Source organism: Capricornis sumatraensis, chromosome 12 (assembly GCF_032405125.1).
Source record: "Capricornis sumatraensis isolate serow.1 chromosome 12, serow.2, whole genome shotgun sequence".
In the NCBI taxonomy this organism is placed as follows: Eukaryota; Metazoa; Chordata; class Mammalia; order Artiodactyla; family Bovidae; genus Capricornis; species Capricornis sumatraensis.
The window spans coordinates 80,687,136-80,705,501 of NC_091080.1; the positions used below are offsets into that span (position 1 = coordinate 80,687,136).

Below are 18,366 nucleotides of genomic sequence, written 5' to 3' on the forward strand. Positions count from 1 at the left end.
AGTAAAGAACAAGTGCTAAGTAAGGAATTAAATCTGTTGAGTGCTTGTTCACAAATAATAGGTCTGAGCAGGGAAAGAGTCACAGGCTCCCAGGGGTTAAATGACACTCCATTCAGCACATGACCAACTCATGAAGGTGCAGAAGTGCTGGCTGGATTCTTCTCCAGGACTTGGGCTAATGAAAGATCTGAAATTAAATTTCTCTTAGACCCAGAACAGGTTCTGCAGGAAAGTATCAACATCAGAACTGTAGCCAAAAAGATTGAGTTTTCAGTGGCTGGAAATGGAAAACCTGCTCTATGAGCAATATAACCTCAGAGACACATTTTACGGCATGTAAAATCACTGAAGACTTTCAGTGCTTTGGAGACAAGATATTTACCATCCTAGTGGAGTCATTCAATGCCAAGACCTTCAGACCCCTTTTCTTATTAAGAAAAAAATAGAGGGATTTTGGACCTATAAAATCATAATAAATCCTCACATTCTCTATATGAAAAAAGAAAATTGAAAAGCATGTATAAACAAGACACAAAACTATGAAGACACGTGTAGGTCTGCCTGTGGGTATGGACCACCACACCCCCTGCAAGGTAAGCAGGGGTGGTGGGTTTCCTTCCTAGGACTCCCAGATATGACCTGAGAAGAGATCTTAGGAGATGACCATCCAGTCTACTGAATTCCAGGCTGCAGGGGACAGTGGGGCAGCAGAGCTCAACCCCACACTGTATTCTAAACTCCTCATGTCCACCACACTTCCAGCCCATCTGTGGTCAAACCTCACCCAGCTCTAACCACCTGTCAGTAAACTCAGCTGACCTTTGCTTCCACTCTTGCTTGCTGCCCTTTTCACCTTCTAATTGGACATTAACCCATCTAAGTGAGAGGCAGATTGAGGAAAAAAATGAATATCTAATCATTGTCTATTACCTGTTAGATAACAGTATAGGAACTAAATAACAGGATAGGAACTAAATAACAGGATAACAGGATAAGAACTAAAGAGTCTCTTGATGAAAGTGAAAGAGGAGAGTGAAAAGTTGGCCTAAAACTCAACATTCAGAAAACTAAGATCATGACATCTGGCCCCATCTCTTCATGGCAAATATTTGGAGAAACAATGGAAACAGTGACACACTTTATTTTGGGGGGGCTCCAAAATCACTGCAGATGGTGACTGCAGCCATGAAATTAAAAGACACTTGCTCCTTGGAAGAAAAGCTATTACCAACCTAGACAGCATATTAGAAAGCAGAGACATTACTTTGCCAACAAACGTCCATCTAGTCAAAGCTATGGTTTTTCCGGGAGTCATGTATGGATGTGAGAGTAGGGCTATAAAAAAAGCTGAGTGCCGAAGAACTGATGCTTTTGAACTTTGGTGTTGGAGAAGACTCTTGAGAGTCCCTTGGACTGTAAGGAAATCCAACCAATCAATTCTAAAGGAAATCAGTCCTGAATATTCGTTCATTGGAAGGACTGATGCTGAAGCTGAAACTCCAATACTCTGGCCACCTGATGTGAAGAACTGACTCATCGGAAAAGACCCTGATGCTGGGAAAGACTGAAGGCAGGAAGAGAAGGAGACGACAGAGGATAAGATGGTTGGATGGCATCACCAACTCAATGAACAAGAGTTTGAGCAAGCTTCAGGAGTTGGTGATGGACAGAAAGCCTGGCATGCTGCAGTCCATGGAGTTGCAAAGAGTCAGACACAACTAAGCAACTGAACTGAACAGGATAGGAAGCTGAATCGGGCCAAGGACAATCAGTGAAGTGAGTCTTACAGCAAACGTTTAGATATTTCTAAGCATCTCAGAATTCAAAACCAAGTTCATGCTCTCCTCCCCAAGTTTGGCTCTCCTCTAGTATTCACTATTTGAGTGAATTCAGATGCCTTTATAACCCCAAAATGTGAAGCATCCTGAAATCCATCTTTTCCACCCTCAATACCCAACTCAAGACATGCCCTGAGTATCTCTCAAATCTGGCCAAGTCTCCCTATTTCACCCTAAACCTAACCACATCATCTCGTCCCTGGATGAGATGTCTGGCTCTAGATGAGTGATCACACCATCATGATTATCTGGGTCGTGAAGATCTTTTTTTGTAGTTCTTCCGTGTATTCTTGCCACCTCTTCTTAATATCTTCTGCTTCTGTTAGGTCCATACCATTTCTGTCCTTCATTGAGCCCATCTTTGCATGAAATGTTCCCTTGGTATCTCTAATTTTCTTGAAGAGATCTCTGACCTTTCCTATTCTATTATTTTCCTCTATTTTTGTGCATTGATCACTGAGGAAGGCTTTCTTATCTCTCCTTGCTATTCTTTGAAATTTTGAATTCAAATGGGTATATCTTTCCTTTTCTCCTTTGATTTTTGCTTTCTTCTTTTCTCAGCATTTGTAAGACCTCCTCAGACAGCCACTTTGCTTTTTCGAAATTCTTTTTCTTGGGGACGGTCTTGATCCTTGTCTCCTGTACAATATCATGAACCTCTGTCCATAGTTCTGACAGAATGTGCTCCACTGGAGAAAGGAACGGCAAACCACTTCAGTATTCTTGCCTTGAGAACCCCATGAACAGTATGAAAAGGCAAAAAGGACACAGAAAGAAGAACTCCCCAGTCATTAGGTGCCCAATTTGCTACTGGAGATCAGTGGAGAAATAACTCCAAAAAGAATGAAGGGATAGAGCCAAAGCAAAAACAACAGCAATTGTGGATGTGACTGGTGATAAAAGCAAGGTCCGATGCTGTAAAGAGCAATATTGCATAGGAAGCTGGAATGTTAGGTCCATGAATCAAGGCAAATTGGAAGTGGTCAAACAGGAGATGGAAAGAGTGAACATCGACATTCTAGGAATCAGCGAACTAAAATGGACTGGAATGGGTGAATTTAACTCAGATGACCATTATATTTAATATTGTGAGCAGGAATCCCTTAGAAGAAATTGTCAGCCCCAGAAAATTCAATGTTCTCCCCAGGTCATAATTCTAATAATACTGCACACGTCTACATGGAAGGAAATTTCAAGCCTTGGACAGTTCAATTGCATTTTGGTGGGAAGGGAATAAAAAACCCTACCCAAATATTTGAGCACAATTCCCTGAAAACCTTCTGCAGGACCCCTTTCATGTCACAGTTCCTGGTGTATCACATAATCTACCAAAGATTCAGAGTTATTAATTTTTCCACTATAACTATACTTAATGGTTAGGCATTTGCAAGAGCCCAGACATGATGAAGCTGGAAGTTTTCTTCAGTTAAATATTTTCTGAGCATCTGCTATTTGACAGGACTACAACGATGAATGAGGCATTGTATCTGCCCTTTAGGTAAGTCTGGAGCTCAGGGAGGGAAAGAAATCCATTTACACCTGGCTTACTGAGGACAAAGTCATGATCAAGAGTCAAAGAAGGAGATAGGGATTCAAGAGGGTGTGATGGTTACTTTTATGTTGATTTAGGTAAACCACAGTCCCCAGACACTTGTTCAAACATGTATTACAGTGAAACTATTTTTTAGATGAGATGGACACTTAAATAAGCAGACTCTCAGTAGAGCATGGAGCAGATTATCGTCAATAATGTAGGTGGGTCTCATTCAATTAGTTAAAGGCCTTAAGAAAAACTAGACCAATATCAACAACAGTAAAACCACAGCCACACAACACACACAGGAAGCTTGCATCTTGGACAAATCACCATGTCACTCATTACATCACTACAGTCCACAGATATTCCTGAATGTCTTATTTCAAAACGTGAAAGCTATGAAAGAGAAATTATGTAAACTGCATGGACCATCCCTTATCAGTGTTGCTAGAAGTTCCATAAGAAAGAATGATAAACTTGGGGAATCAGAAATGACCCAGTATGGCTGATCTGTTTTATGGGTAATAGTTTTTTACAGTATAGAAACGTCATCACACACACACACACACACATCTCATCTGAGTCAGCACAGGAGATGCAGTCTGCTTCCTTCCTTCTCCTGCTTTTGGTCACTTTAATTGCCCTGTGGGCATCACTGCACATAGAGCCTGTGCCACTGCTATTGATATTACTGCCCCTAAATGAGCAGGGATCCTACATGCTTTGTAATGCATTCCACCTAAGATGAGACAGGAGTATGTAAGACAGTTTGGAATGACTGACAGATTTGACACTGAGAGAGGCAAATCTCACCTAACTCGAACACAGTGACACCACAAAAAAGGAGGCAATTTACAAAGAATCCATCTGCAATGAAAAAAAGTTATCTGTCACCAAACCTCAATTCTTTGGATGCTGACAACGGCCTCTGACACCTTCTCGACGGCCATGGGGAAGTAGAGAGTGTTTGAGAACCGCAGAGCCTCGAACAGCATCACCACCACAAACACTTGGCTGGCTGTGATCAGGTTGTCAAGGAGATCATTGGTGATGAAGGTGACAAAAATCATGATTTTGCTGACAGCAAAAAATGATGCCAAATTCATTCCTCTAAGGTAGGAACTTTTCAGAATCTTGGAAATTTCCTTCCTAGAAAGGACAGTAGGAAATAGCATTTTTAAGAACCATTGACATCCAACGCATGAATTCAAGTGCCCTGTGTGAGTGGCCCCTTTTCAGGGAGTGGACATAGATCAAGGTAAACCATCAGTCATGGCATGGAGACACTCAGGGTGCACACCTGGGACTCTGCTCCAAACCAGGAACTACACACTTCATCGCCACTTCACTTTTCCAACTAAATAAAGTCTTAATGTCACACTTTTAAACACTGGGCTCAATTTGACAGGATTTGAACATACATTCAGCAAGCATTCACAACCACATATCCTGTGCTGGGCTCCTCACTGATGACAGGAAAAAATGCCCACCCCTACCAGGACCTCATAAACTTGGAGAGAAAAAGAATAATAAACCTCAGGACTTCCCTGATGGTCCTGTGGATAAGAATTGGCCTCCCAATGCAGTGGACATGGACTCAGTCTCTGGTCTTCAAGATTCCACATGCTGCAGAGCAACTAAGACTGTGCACCACAGCTACTGAGCCCAAGGTCAAGAGCCCGTGCATTACTGCAGCTACTGAAGCCTGTGCACCTAGAGCCTGTGCTCTGCAACAAGAGAAACCGCCAGTTAGAAGCCCAAGAACAGCAATGAAAAGTATCCCCCGCCCGCCACAACTACAGAAATCCTGTGCACAGCAATGAAGACCCAGCACAACCAAAAATAAATGAGTAAAGAAATAAAAAAGATATAGTGTGATGCGTGTGTACATTTTTTAAAAAGAACACAAAATTTGTGAGACATCAAGACATTAGACAGAGGCAGCCAGCACATCCCCACAGGAGCACAGAGCTGAGTCATGTAATTCAGAGCAGTAGAAACAGGACAAGTCACACACATGTGGACCCTGAGAAGATAAGCAGGAGTCAGTTAGGACTGTCAGAGACCAGAGAAGAAGGAAGATGAGAGTGTATTTCCAGTGGGAGGTGACAGGGTACTCCCAGAAAATTCTAAGTACCCTGTGCTAGAGTATAAACAATCATCAGATATTTAAATGAAACAATTTTTTAAAAATCTACAAACATAAACCAAAGACAAAGAAATAGTATTTTCATGGCTCTGTTTGGAATGAGTAATACTGATCCATAACATTTGGCCTGATACAGGTACACTCAACCTATAATCTCCCCATTTATGCTACATTAACATATATTATAGCTTTAGTTTAAATATCATCTCAAACACTAATATCTTAGAATCATTGCTTATTTGGAATTTGTAGTATTAAGAAGTATTTGGAATTTCATTTCTGTATAAGTAAGAATCATATGTATTTCAAGAAGATGGTAAATGGAAGAGCAGCTGAAAATGACATCTCTACTATTCCCCTTGACCATCCTGCCACATATGGGGGGATGGAGAGGTAGTATTTAGATTTACCTTAATGTGAAAACTTGGTAAGACTTCTAAACCATTTAGTAAAAATAGGAAATAAAACAGTACAAACATACACTGTGATATATTATTAAAAAAAAACAAAAACAAAAAAAAACAAACAAACAAAAAAACACCTTACCTTCTCAGTCTGGAAATAAGGTCTATAAATGACTTTTCCCAAGCATTCATTTTTATTGTTTTGATGCCACTTATAACTTCACTCATGGTACTGATCCTGTCATCTGTGAGAGCTGCAGTCTTACTCCTGAGGGGACAGACATGAGAGATGAGGCTTAGTGACCACAGCCCAAATTTCTGTGGCAGCACCAGTGGGCACAGGCAGGGACCAGGGATCAAATTATTTTCTATAGCTCTTTTGAGCTGACAACAAACACAGGCAAGTCCTATTCAAGGTACAAATTGAGAAAATCTTCAATTAGGAAGTCAACCATTCAGTCCAGTTCAAGAAGTAACTTGGAGAACTTGCCATATCAGCTAAGGAAGACCTGAAATGAGTCAGATACAACCCATCTTCCCAAGGAGGTTGTGCTTGGGCAGAGAAGACAGAAAGGGATGTACCAGGAAGACAGTGTCTATGATGTAAAAAAATAGGAGCAAAATTCTGGGGAGCTGAAAAGATGGGGCTGTTAATTTCACTGGGAAAAGAGAGCAAGACAATCTTTAGAGACCTGGTAGCATTGGAACAGAGCCTTAAAAGATAAGGAACATCTCTCCACAGCAAAGACAGGAAAGGAAATTTCAAATAGATAAAAATATCACATGTAAAGTCACACATAAAAAGAAAAAATTCAAGGAAAAAAATCTTCAAACAGCACAATACCTCCATCACCTGACAACCTGGACAATGACCCACCTCCAACCCTCTGGGACCTGCTTCAGGTCTATCTTATCACCATTAGGCCCTCATCACTGACCACTGTTCTGTCACATATGCTGCTGAGACTGTGGGGTTTTATAAAGACATAATTAAGGTCAGTCTTGCCCTTGGGGTGCCTATAACTTAATGGAAACATTGAAATAAAACAAAACATAAATACACTACCTGAAAGTGGCTCTAAAACAAGCTTAACAAAAATAAATGCTGCTAGAAATGGCCCTGTAAAATTATTACTCTTTTTAATAACGTTTAAATAACTTGGATATTGGTAAATTCTTCTTAAGGACTCTCCACTTATTCAGGTACAGTGTCTGGAGGAGCCAGTGGGTGCCATCACCTTTTCTGTTTAAAGATCAGCCTGCAGCTTAAGGCTGGAGCCTCCTCTGGCTAAGCCTGAAGGGTCTGCAACCCATGCAAAGAAGAGACTAGAGAAGGCACTGGTTTTGTTTTTGAACAGAAGCATCGACTTCATTCACAGACTGTGGATGTCACCAAGCATGTATCACCTATTTTTTTAAACCAGTGTTTCTCTTACCAGAGTGATGAAAACAACTTTCCAAAGCAGCTTTGCAAAAGCAGAAGAATAATGAGAACCGCCATCCCAGCAAGACATGACATTCCTATTTCCATCCAGAGCAGGGCGGTCACTGCGATAGCCTGCAGTGGCCCCACCCACAGATAGTGCAAGAACATCGTTACCTAAAAAGAGAAAGACAAAGCCTTCTTGGGACTGTATACAATCAAAGTCAGTAAAGACACAGTGCAGAAACAATCTGCTCTGAAAGAACAGATGGGAACCTAAACAGTGATATCTCAGTGGGTTTTAAACCTGCTAAAGCAGAAACCCATGTCCATCCCAGATGACACTGTTCCTGGCAGCACAGGGCCAGCTTCAGGGACATCCAGGGAGAGCCCGACCTGAAGGAAGATGTTGATTTTGTCTACACCACAAATGAGCTCAGGGCATCCCCAAACTCTCACTTCCCCCTATATTCAGCCCCCATCTCACTCTAGCACCGAAGAAAACCTTATATTATGATAAGTACCACACTCTCTCGTAATTATTTGTGTACTTACCTCCCTAATGGGCTGTGGTTTCTCCACAGCAAAAACTAAATTATATTCAACCCTGAAACTGAGTAGCAGCCTTACTTCATGCTTGATGAATGAATAACTGAAAGAGAAGTGTCTGACCAACAGCTACAAGGCCCTGGAGACTGTGATCTATTCATAAAGTCAGTGGAAAAAAGAATATGAGGGGACAGAAGTAGGCTTTGTCTGGCTGAGGGCCACCCACTTGGCATTATTCCTTGCAGGCTCCCTATGCAGCAGGCATTGAACAGGGCACAGGGGAAAGAACAAGCCGTGCCCACCAGGCCTTCATCAGCCAGAGGAGGAGGAAGACAGTTCAGGCAGCAACACTGACTCCACGTACCAAGAAGGGCCATGCCAGGAGGACCTCTAGGGACACTCACTGAGCCGGGCAGGAACACTGCTGCCTGTCTATTACTAGAAAAACAAAACCCTCATCTACAACCCACATTATTACATCTAAGTTGCACACAGAGGAAATGAGAGTTGGATAAAGAGAACACTTGTCTTAAGTCCTCAGCAGAACCCTGGCCAACACCAAATGCCAGCACCTGGCATCCCAGTGAGCTGAACCCAGTGAGAAAGATGGGACATGGAAGAGGATCCCTCAGGGGCAGCTTACCTGGTCAAACCTGATCACATCGTTGGACAGTAGGTTGACTACCTGGCCTGTAGTGGTCTTCCTCATGGCCGAGCTACTTAGGCGAAGGGCCTGAAATGAGAGAGGGAGACAGAGATCCGAATTCCTAAGGTGATACCAAGTCATCTTAGAACATAACACAATGGAGCATGCGTTCCTGGGGTCTTCAGTGGTGTCAGCACGAGCAGGATGATAACTGAAAGTGGGGCTCTAGGGACCCCTCTTCAGCCTCTAACTTAGTGTGGTGGCAGCCCCACCAGCAAGGGTGGCAAAGGGAGGAGAGGGAGGTAGAAGCAAATCCCCCACCCCATTTCTCATTGAACTTGGACCTGCCTGAAGTGTGAAGGGTATAGATTTAGACTTAGGGGCCAACTACAGTAATTTTGAGACAAATTAGATGAGAGTAGAGAGACTGCATTAAGGAAATAAAATAAGAGACTTGGACTATAAATCTGGAATCAATCATTAATTCTGTGGGTGATGTCATTTTAACACTTTTGGTTTAGCTTCTTCATTCTAAAGAGTATGGAATCTACATTCTGAAGAGTATGAAAGGGAATCTTCATTCCCTTTCATTCTGAAATGAGTATAATGCTAAAACACTATTCATGTGAGGAACCTCTGTTCTTAGTGCCAGTCTTCTGAATTTAAAAATCACAGCCTGTGTTTCACAGTCCCTTTATTTGGCAAACAAACAAACAAACAAAAAAAAAAAACCTCTGAAAAGTGCCCTAGAAAGCTGAGGAACCTGAACAGACACCACAAGTTGCTTCAACAAATCATCAAGTGGACTCTGATCCAAACAAAGTGTCATGGTTCATAAAAACTTCTCGTTTAGTCCTTGAGTTAAACAGAAAACTCAGCAATCAAGTGTGAATTTAAAACAGTATAGCTGTGATGGAAGAGAGTATAGCAGTTCCTCAAAAAAGTAAACATACAATCAGCATCTAGTACAGCAAGACCACTTTTGCAGGTGTATTCAAAAGAACTGAACACACAAACTTGATCTTTTTGCACACCTGTGTGCAAATGTTCACAATAGCCAAAAGGTGGAAATAACCCCAAAATCCACTGACAGATGAATGGATACAATGTTGTATAGGTCTACAATGGAATATTATTCAGCCTTAAAAAGAAATTTAATTCTGGCACCAGCTTCAACATAGATGAACCTTGAAGACATTGTGCTATATGACATAAGCTAGACACAAAATAACAAACATTGTGTGATTCCACTTATACACAGCACCTAGAGTAGTCAAATTCAGAGAGAGAAAAAGTAGCATGGTGATGGATGAGGGGAGGGAAGTTCTAGCTATGAACAGTGTTGATGGCTACAAAACAATGTGAAAGTACTTGATGTGAATAAACAGCATACTTAAAAAGAGTTAAGATAGTAAATGTTATATTGTGTATATTTTGCCACAATTTAAAAAATCAATGATCAAAAGCCAAAAGTGATTTTACCAAAGCTGTGGAAATGTGAATAAACGACAAGTCATTTTACATACGATTCCTCCTGAAAGATCATTCCAAGTTCAGCTGAAAAGAGCACTAAAATGCAGAATGGGCATTTTAGGAAGCTGCAGATGTGCAGCCTTAGAGAGTTCCTGGAGGTGTGCCCCAGCCTTGAACCAACGGTGCAGATAAATTACGACTATGCGCTTAGTAGCCATCCCATTTCTAACACCCAATGTGGTTTCTTCCCAGGACCAGGGATTAGAAGTTGAATAAGAGCCACAAATGTTCAGAGCTGCTCTGTAGCACCAGATTTGCCCATAGGAATCAGCCCACCTGTAACCTGCAAAAAAAGAAGTGTCTTATTTCTGCACCTCAGCAGGATTCTGGATGCCACGCTGGTCCTAGTGCTAAGTCACTTCAGTCATGTCCGATTCTTTGCAACCCTGTGGACTGTAGCCCGCCAGGCTCCTCTGTCTGTGGGACTCCCCAGGCAACAATACTGGAGTGAGCTGCTGCCGGGAGCCAGCACGGGAGATCCTACCCATGACAAGGTCATGCGGAAGAGACCTGATGGGCAAGCGGATCAGGACTCGAGGGACCCCCGGACTTGCTCAAGCATCTACCCCCAAACCAGAATCTGTCTGTCTTACTATTTTATGCCTTTCACCAACTCTTCTGGCATTAACAGGGGGCTATCCCCTGCCAGGAGCCAGCGTGAGGAACTCTGCCCGTGGCAAAGGTCATGAGGAAGGAGGCTCGGCATATGCAAAGGTGGGATCGAGCCTCAGGAGATCCCCTGTTCCCAAGCATCTACCCCCAAAACCAGAGTCTGCCTACTTTACTGCTTTATGCTCTCACCTACCCCTCTGACTTTATGGGGGGCTGCCCCCAAAACCTCTCTCAAAGAAGGAGTTAACTTACAGCTCTAAGTTAATAAAAATTCTTGGGCGTGACAAGAGTGTTTCAACTTACAAACTCCTCTGCAGTTTCTCTAGCCTGCCTGAGCAGGTTCATCCAGCCACATGTGATTGTTCACAGCCTCCCAACCGTGAGAGGCACGGGATGCTTTAAACTTTTTAAATACAGATTCTTTTGAGAAGTTAGAAAATTATTAGTATAGTATAGTGGGTTGATTAGGAATTATATTGGTGAAGGGTTTTTCATTTGTTGGGCCAATATTTGCTGCTAAATCTCCATATTCCCTGCCCTTATAATGAATATAACTAGCATATAGGAGAAATAAGTATTAACCTTTGATATTAATCATGTTATACCTTAGGCTAAGTAAATTCCTTTCTTAATTGTAACCCACTGCACCTTCACCCTATAGAAATGCAACTTTATCTGGTGCCTTCAGAGGGTGGTGCCTGGTTTAAGAAAAATCACCCCTGGAAGAATAAGTTTTCTGGTAACTGACCATTATCAGAATAAAGGGCCATAAAATGTCAGCAGGCCTCATGGCCAGAAGATGATGTAAAACCACCTAAGACCTTTTGTATACATTTATATAAAGCACCTGATTTTGATAAAGGTAATGACTGCTGACCCCCGTGTGACTTTGAAATTTCCATTTGTCTCTATGTGTAACAAATGGTATATAAGCAAACCTGAAAAATAAAGAAATCGGATCAGTTCCTGGAGAGACTGATTCCCCCATGTCGTTCTTTCTTGTTCTCCGTTTTCCTGGCTGAATTCCCATCTGGAGCGTGGATGCCCGCCAAGCCTGCTAATTATGCCTGGGCTTGTAAGATCCGACCGGGGAGGCCTTAGTGTCTCCTCTCCTTCGGGAGAACAGGAGGATGCCTGCGGCCTACATAGGTAGTGCAAACCTCTTGTCTCGAGGTTTTATTGGTATTCCACGTAAACCAAGTTATTCAGCCTCTTTTCTCCACTGATTTTCCCACTGAGCTATCCTTATTCTATCTCTCTTTATATCTTTAATTAATATTTAATTAAGCTATTCTTTCCTGATCGCCAACTCTATCTCCCCTTCGAATTCCCTGCATCCACTGGGGCTGGACCCCAGCAATCCCTGACCACCTTTCTCTGGAAAAAGTTAACTTAGGGCTTTAGTTAATAAGTCTCCTGGGCATAATAGGAGTGTTTCAATTTAAACCCCTCTGATGGCTTTCTAACTTGCCTGACAGGTTTATCCAGACTTTTACAACTACGCATGTGATTGTTCACAGCCTGCCAACTGTGATAGGCATGGGAAGTTTAAAACATTCTAAAAATATAGAGCCCGTAGAAAGTGAAGTCACTCAGTCGTGTCCAACTCTTTGCGAACCCGTGGACTGTAGCCCACCAGGCTCCTCTGTCCATGGGATTCTCCAGGCCAGAATAGTGGAGTGGGTTGCCATTTCCTTCTCCAGGGGATCTTCCCAACCCAGGGATCGAACCCAGGTCACCTGCATTGCAGGCAGACTCTTTAACCTCTGAGCCACCAGGGAAGCCCCATAGGAGTTAAAAATTATTAGAATAGTACTGGTGGATGGTTTAATTGTTGAGCCAATGCTTGCTGCCAAGTTTTCATATCTTTTATTCATTGTGTATCTGGGAACACATTGATTAACATAGTTGATACATAGAAAAAATAAGTAGTAGCCATGGCATTAATAACATTAGACCTTGACTTAATACATTTTCTCTCTTTGTTGTAACCCCATGTACCCTTGAACTAGGAAGAATGTAACTTTATTTAGTACTTTCTGAGAGTGGTACCAGACTTTAGATAAAAAACACTTTTAGAGAAAATAAGTTTTCTGGTTGACTGACCTTTATCAGAAAAAAAAGGGTTATAAAATGTTAACAGCCTCCTGGCCAGAAGATGATGTAAATCACCTAAGACCTGTGTATACAGATAGGTATGCAGAAAGAAAGCCTGGTTCAAATAAGGGTCAGGGCTGCTGACCCTGCATGACTCTGCATCTTCCATTATTCTCTATGTACAACTTAGGGTATAAAAGCTCCTTTTGAAAATAAAGCTACGGGCCTTGCTCACCAAAGCTTTGCCTCCCCGTGTCATTCTCTCTCTCTCTTTCTTTTCACCAACACCGTTCATCCTGACGGTATCCCTGGACTTTGCTGAGGCTGGACCCCAGCAAGCTGCCATTTCCTTCTCCAAGGGATCTTCCTGACCCAGAAATTGAACCCAGGTCTCCTTCATTGCAGGCAGATTCTTTAACATCTGAGCTACCAGGGATGCCCTAGATGCAAGGCTAGGCACAAGGGAATTTGTCTTTCCCACATTTCTTGAATTTCAGATAAAGTCTATGGTTTAACCTCTAAAATTCCTGACTTCATACAGGGACAGTTCTTTCAGGCATAATCAAGCCAGCAAATGAACACCTTTGGGAGAAATTTATCTTCACACAAGCATACGTGCCAGGTCAGATCAGATTTCCCAAAGGTGATGTTCCAAAGTTTTAGTTGGAAAGAAGAAAAACAGGTGGACTATGGCTCACCTGTACAGCGAAGAATAAGCTTTGACTGAACCATCAGCTCACACCTAACTTAAGGCTTTCACAGTACAGTTCTGGTGAATTTCATGCATATTCATGGGAGCTAAGCATGATCTAGGAAGAGAAACATCATTTGTGGGGAAATCTAAATATTTATCTGCTAAATGGTGGACTGCAAAAGAGACTAGGGCTTTCCTGGTGGCTCAGTGGTTAAAAATCTACCTCTCCTGGAGGAGGAAATGGCAATGCACTCTTATATTCTTGCCTGGGAAAGTCCATGGACAGAGGAGCTTGGCAGGCTACAGCTTATGGGGTCACAGAGCACAACTTAGCGACTGAGCAAGCACACATGTACACAAGATGACGATGGAGAACAAGGAAGACCCCTGACTAGAGTGCACGGGCACCGCTGCCATTTCCGCATCACCCAAGAGGAAACCTGCTCACGTGCAATAGCCAAGCACAGACCGTGAGATGTCAGGGCCCTGGATTCACACAGCCCTGACATTAATAAGACTCTGCTCAAGGAAAGAAGAGAAGACACCTTACATTTTGCAAAGAAAACCATTCCTAAGAAACAGAATCTCTAGATAAGTAGAAACCAGGTAAAAGAAGCAATAACTTTGATTTAAATTGCTTGGTTTAGTTTCCAATAAGGATTTTTTTAATAAAAATTATATATATTTAAGGTGCACAACATGATGTTTTGTTAAAAATACACATTGGGAAATGATTTCTATAGTAAAACCAACTAACATATTCATCATCTCATGTAGTTATCATTTTGTGTATGTGAGATGAGCTCACTCTCAGCAACTTTCAAGTATACAATACAGTCAAGTAAGGATTTGAAAAAAATAAAACAACCCAGAGCAACAAGATACACAGGAACAAGTTTATACAGAGTCATTAGCTCCTGACATAGTGTATCTGTGACAATTTCTTCGTAAAGACACCTGAAATTCTTACTCTTTTTATATTACCTAAGACCAAAATAAACTATAAAATAATTCTATGGCATCTCTCAATAGAAAATCACTGAACACATCAAATCAGGTCTTATTAAAACTGCTATAATGCATGCTAAAGAAAAAAAGGAAATATTTAATTATGAAAATAATTTGAATGAACTGCCACAAATTCTCTCCAAATTTGCCAAGGACAATGGAAAATTTCAAGTTTTATCCCAAATATCCAACTATTTTCTTTAATACCTTAAAACAATCAGAATTATATAATATAGTGAGTGAGTCTATATATGGCCTAGATTCTATTTACATTTTTCTTTAGTAAACACAGTGTTACTGAATATGAGTAAATGGGCCAGATAAAAATGTAATCATTCCCTTTCTCAAACACATTTTGTTCTCCTAGATTTAATTTTATAAATTAAATTTCCTAGATTTAATCCAATCACTGAAGTTCACTTTCAAATACAACTTTGATATAAATGAAGGTTTTAATGAACAAAAACAACAACAAAAACAAAATTTCCATCAATACTACTTTGGCATGAAAACACTGAAAATCAATGTGACATTTTTGGTACGTATTTTTTAATTAGATTTTGTTATAAATTTAGTAGATATTGTGTAACAGCCTATGACTAAAAGTCATCAAAGGCAGTCTTGACCTGATCTCAATAGAAAATTTTTTATTATATATTTGTAAAGTTTGCTTAAAGGACAACAAACTTGGCTTGATGCAAATAAGCTTCTCTGTTTCTGTTCAGTCACTCAGTCATGTCCAACTCTTTGCAGCCCTATGGACTATAGCATGCTAGGCTCCAGGGAATTCTCCCGGCAAGAATACTGGAGTTGGTTGCCCTTTCCTTCTCCACAGGATCTTTAAGACCCAGGGATTGAACCTGTGTCTTCTGCATTAGCAGGCAGATTCTTTAACACTGAACCATCATCTGGAAGCCCTAGCAAAGTATAAATGATTCCAGTTACAAAATTTTTAATTTACAGAGAACTTTCTCAAAATATTTCTGATGCTTCAGGGGAGGAACACACCATGGTACTGAGTAACACTCACCTTGCGGTAGATCATATGGCACATGGCTACTCTCAGCCTCATCCCCACGCGCTGCATGTGGTAGAAGTACAAGTGGTGCAAAACCGCCCACACGAGCACGCAGGCACTCATCCCTGCCGCGTAGCCGTAGGCTTCCTGCAAAGCGGCAGAATCGCTGGGATCATAGTTTTCAACATAACTAACCATTTTCCCCAAAAATATGGGTTGAACTACTCTGGTGCCTTCCTAAAAGAAAAGAAAAGTCTTAATTAGAAATGTCAGTTTTTCTTTACACAAGGTTTACTTTTAGCATTAGCATGCTAAAAATACATTTTGACAAAATGCTACATTCATGGCTAATTTAAAAGAAAAATTTGCAGATTCACTATTTCCTATAAGACAAGTAGACAACAGTTTTAACCTTAAGAAAAAATTTTACATTCAAAGATAGTAAAGCCTTAGTATCATGCTTAGTGTAATGTGAATGCTCAGTAAATACCACAACCAGGCTCAATACCAACTGAGCCATAAGATGAATAAGGAAAAAGGTGGCAGAAAAAGAGTAAGAAATCTGCTTCCATATGAAGAGGCCTGCTGGCAGCCTGCCCCTGTCCCCTGTATTCTTAATGTCCCAGCCCAATAGAAAGTCAACCTGGTTCACATATGGGAGACACGCTTTCATTACCTTCTTTGTGAATCTTTATGAACTGAGACATTGGAACAAACATATCCACTCTTTTCCATCCCAAACTCCACATGTCTGTAGGTCAAGGGAATGGAAACCAGCTTCAGTTGGTTTCCATTCCAAACCAGCTTCAGAAACAAGGCTTGGCAGCTCTACAGGCTCTCAGCTCCCGAGAGCACTGCCTCAATATGTCTCTACCCTCTAGAAGCTGGAATGTTCCCTGGAGTGAAAAATTAAATATGGTGGAGGTCAAGCTAAAAAATCATGTCTTCCATAGTTCTCCATCCACCATCCACTGCAGTTGGTGGTTTGGAAGAAATATTCCCAATCATCTCTTCCCCAAGGCTAAACCAGTTGACTCAGAGTGCGCTGAGGCTTCCACTCTGAGTAAGCTTCTTTCCGAAAGAAAAAGGCAAAGAAACAGCAACACCTACCCACCCTGCCAAACAGCCACTTCGCCCCCACAACTTACTCCCTCCCTCTAGTCACTCCTTGAAGGTCTCTTTCTCCCCAGATCCCCTTCTTTCTCCACCATCAAAGAAAACCAAACACTCAATGAATCCAAGTCACCAAAAGTAAACACCTTAGCCCTCAACATCATTTCCTCCACAGACTTCTCAAAAGACAAAATGTTATGGAAACAACCTAGATGTCCATCAGCAGATGAATGGATAAGAAAGCTGTGGTACATATACACAATGGAGTATTACTCAGCTGTTAAAAAGAACTCATTTGAATCAGTTCTGATGAGATGGATGAAACTGGAGCTTATTATACAGAGCGAAGTAAGCCAGAAAGAAAAACACCAATACAGTATACTAACACATATATATGGAATTTAGAAAGATGGCAATGACGACCCTGTATGCAAGACAGGAAAAAAGACACAGCTGTGTATAACGGACTTTTGGACTCAGAGGGAGAGGGAGAGGGTGGGATGATTTGGGAGAATGGCATTCTATCATGTATACTATCATGTAAGAATTGAATCGCCAGTCTATGTCTGACGCAGGATACAGCATGCTTGGGGCTGGTGCATGGGGATGACCCACAGAGATGTTATGGGGAGGGAGGTGGGAGGGGGGTCCATGTTTGGGAACACATGTAAGAATTAAAGATTTTAAAATTAAAAAAATAATAAAATTAAAAAAAAAAAGACAAAATGTTAAAAGTTTGGAAGTCTTTCAGGAACAGGGCTTTTCCTTTTTTGTCAATCCTGCTTTACTAATACGGACAGGGGAAGCTTGGCTGACCTGACAGGTATGCTTTGATAGCTCTCTTCTGTCTGTCTGAAGCTGAGGAACTAATACATAAGAGGAAGGGAAGGAGAAACCATAACACCAAACACACACACACAAAACAAACAAGCATTTTCTGTTCAGCCAACCAGTGCCTGATCAGGATATTTATCAAAAGATGTCCCCATCCCTCATATGGGAGTCTTATTAAACCTTAGCATTCCTGTCTTATTCTATACAAATGGACACACACACATTCCCAGGCTGCACCAACTGCCTCTCCCTCCATGAAGTCATGGAAATTTTCATCTACTATAGAGGATAAAGGGAACACTATTTAGTTGAAGTATAAATAAGATCATCAGACTGGAGTAAAGTGATCAGTTCTGATACATTTCCACCGTGTCCTGTCACCCATCCCAAGAGGCATAGAGAGTTCATGGAAGAGTCCCTCATAAAATGGATTGTCAAACACAGTTTATAGAGTTTCCTGAGATGGAAATGTGGAGGCTCACACAAAGAAGCAAGAATATCACACTGTACACACAGGCAGTCCCAGCCCAGGTATGGCCAAGGGCAGTCCAGCCCTGCAGCCATAAACCACCAGAAGCCCAGCAGTAATATCTGCCATCCCAAACTTTCTTAAAACTTATGATTCTCTTTGGGAATCACTGTTGCCTGTTACTTAGGTCTCTGAGCTAACATCCTTGTGATTACAGGAGAAATAAAAATAATGTCACTTATCAAACAGAGTACGGATAAATGCAACAAATCCAGCAATAAAGAGTGTAAATAAAGGCAGGTCACTACTGCCTAAGCATATCTGGAGTTTTTCACTGAGAAACAATATTTAATAACCCAACTAAAGGACTTCCCTGGTGGTCCTTTAGCTGAGACTCCACACTCCCAACATAGGAGACCTTGGTTCAATCCCTGGTCAGGGA

General features: G+C 41.4%; 1 protein-coding gene across 2 annotated transcripts in view; it reads right to left on the minus strand.

Annotated features, from left to right (window-relative positions):
- The window catches only part of LOC138088939 (ATP-binding cassette sub-family C member 4-like), a 157,757-nt gene that overhangs the window by 118,140 nt on the left and 21,251 nt on the right, over window positions 1-18,366 (minus strand). For both annotated transcript variants that reach the window (XM_068984192.1, XM_068984190.1), the window contains exons 4-8: window positions 15,521-15,745; window positions 8,544-8,633; window positions 7,365-7,528; window positions 6,071-6,196; window positions 4,275-4,524 (exon numbers count right to left, since the gene is read on the minus strand). In XM_068984192.1, the coding sequence (XP_068840293.1) occupies window positions 4,275-4,524; window positions 6,071-6,196; window positions 7,365-7,528; window positions 8,544-8,633; window positions 15,521-15,745 (855 nt within the window). The remainder of the gene's footprint in view (window positions 1-4,274; window positions 4,525-6,070; window positions 6,197-7,364; window positions 7,529-8,543; window positions 8,634-15,520; window positions 15,746-18,366) is intronic.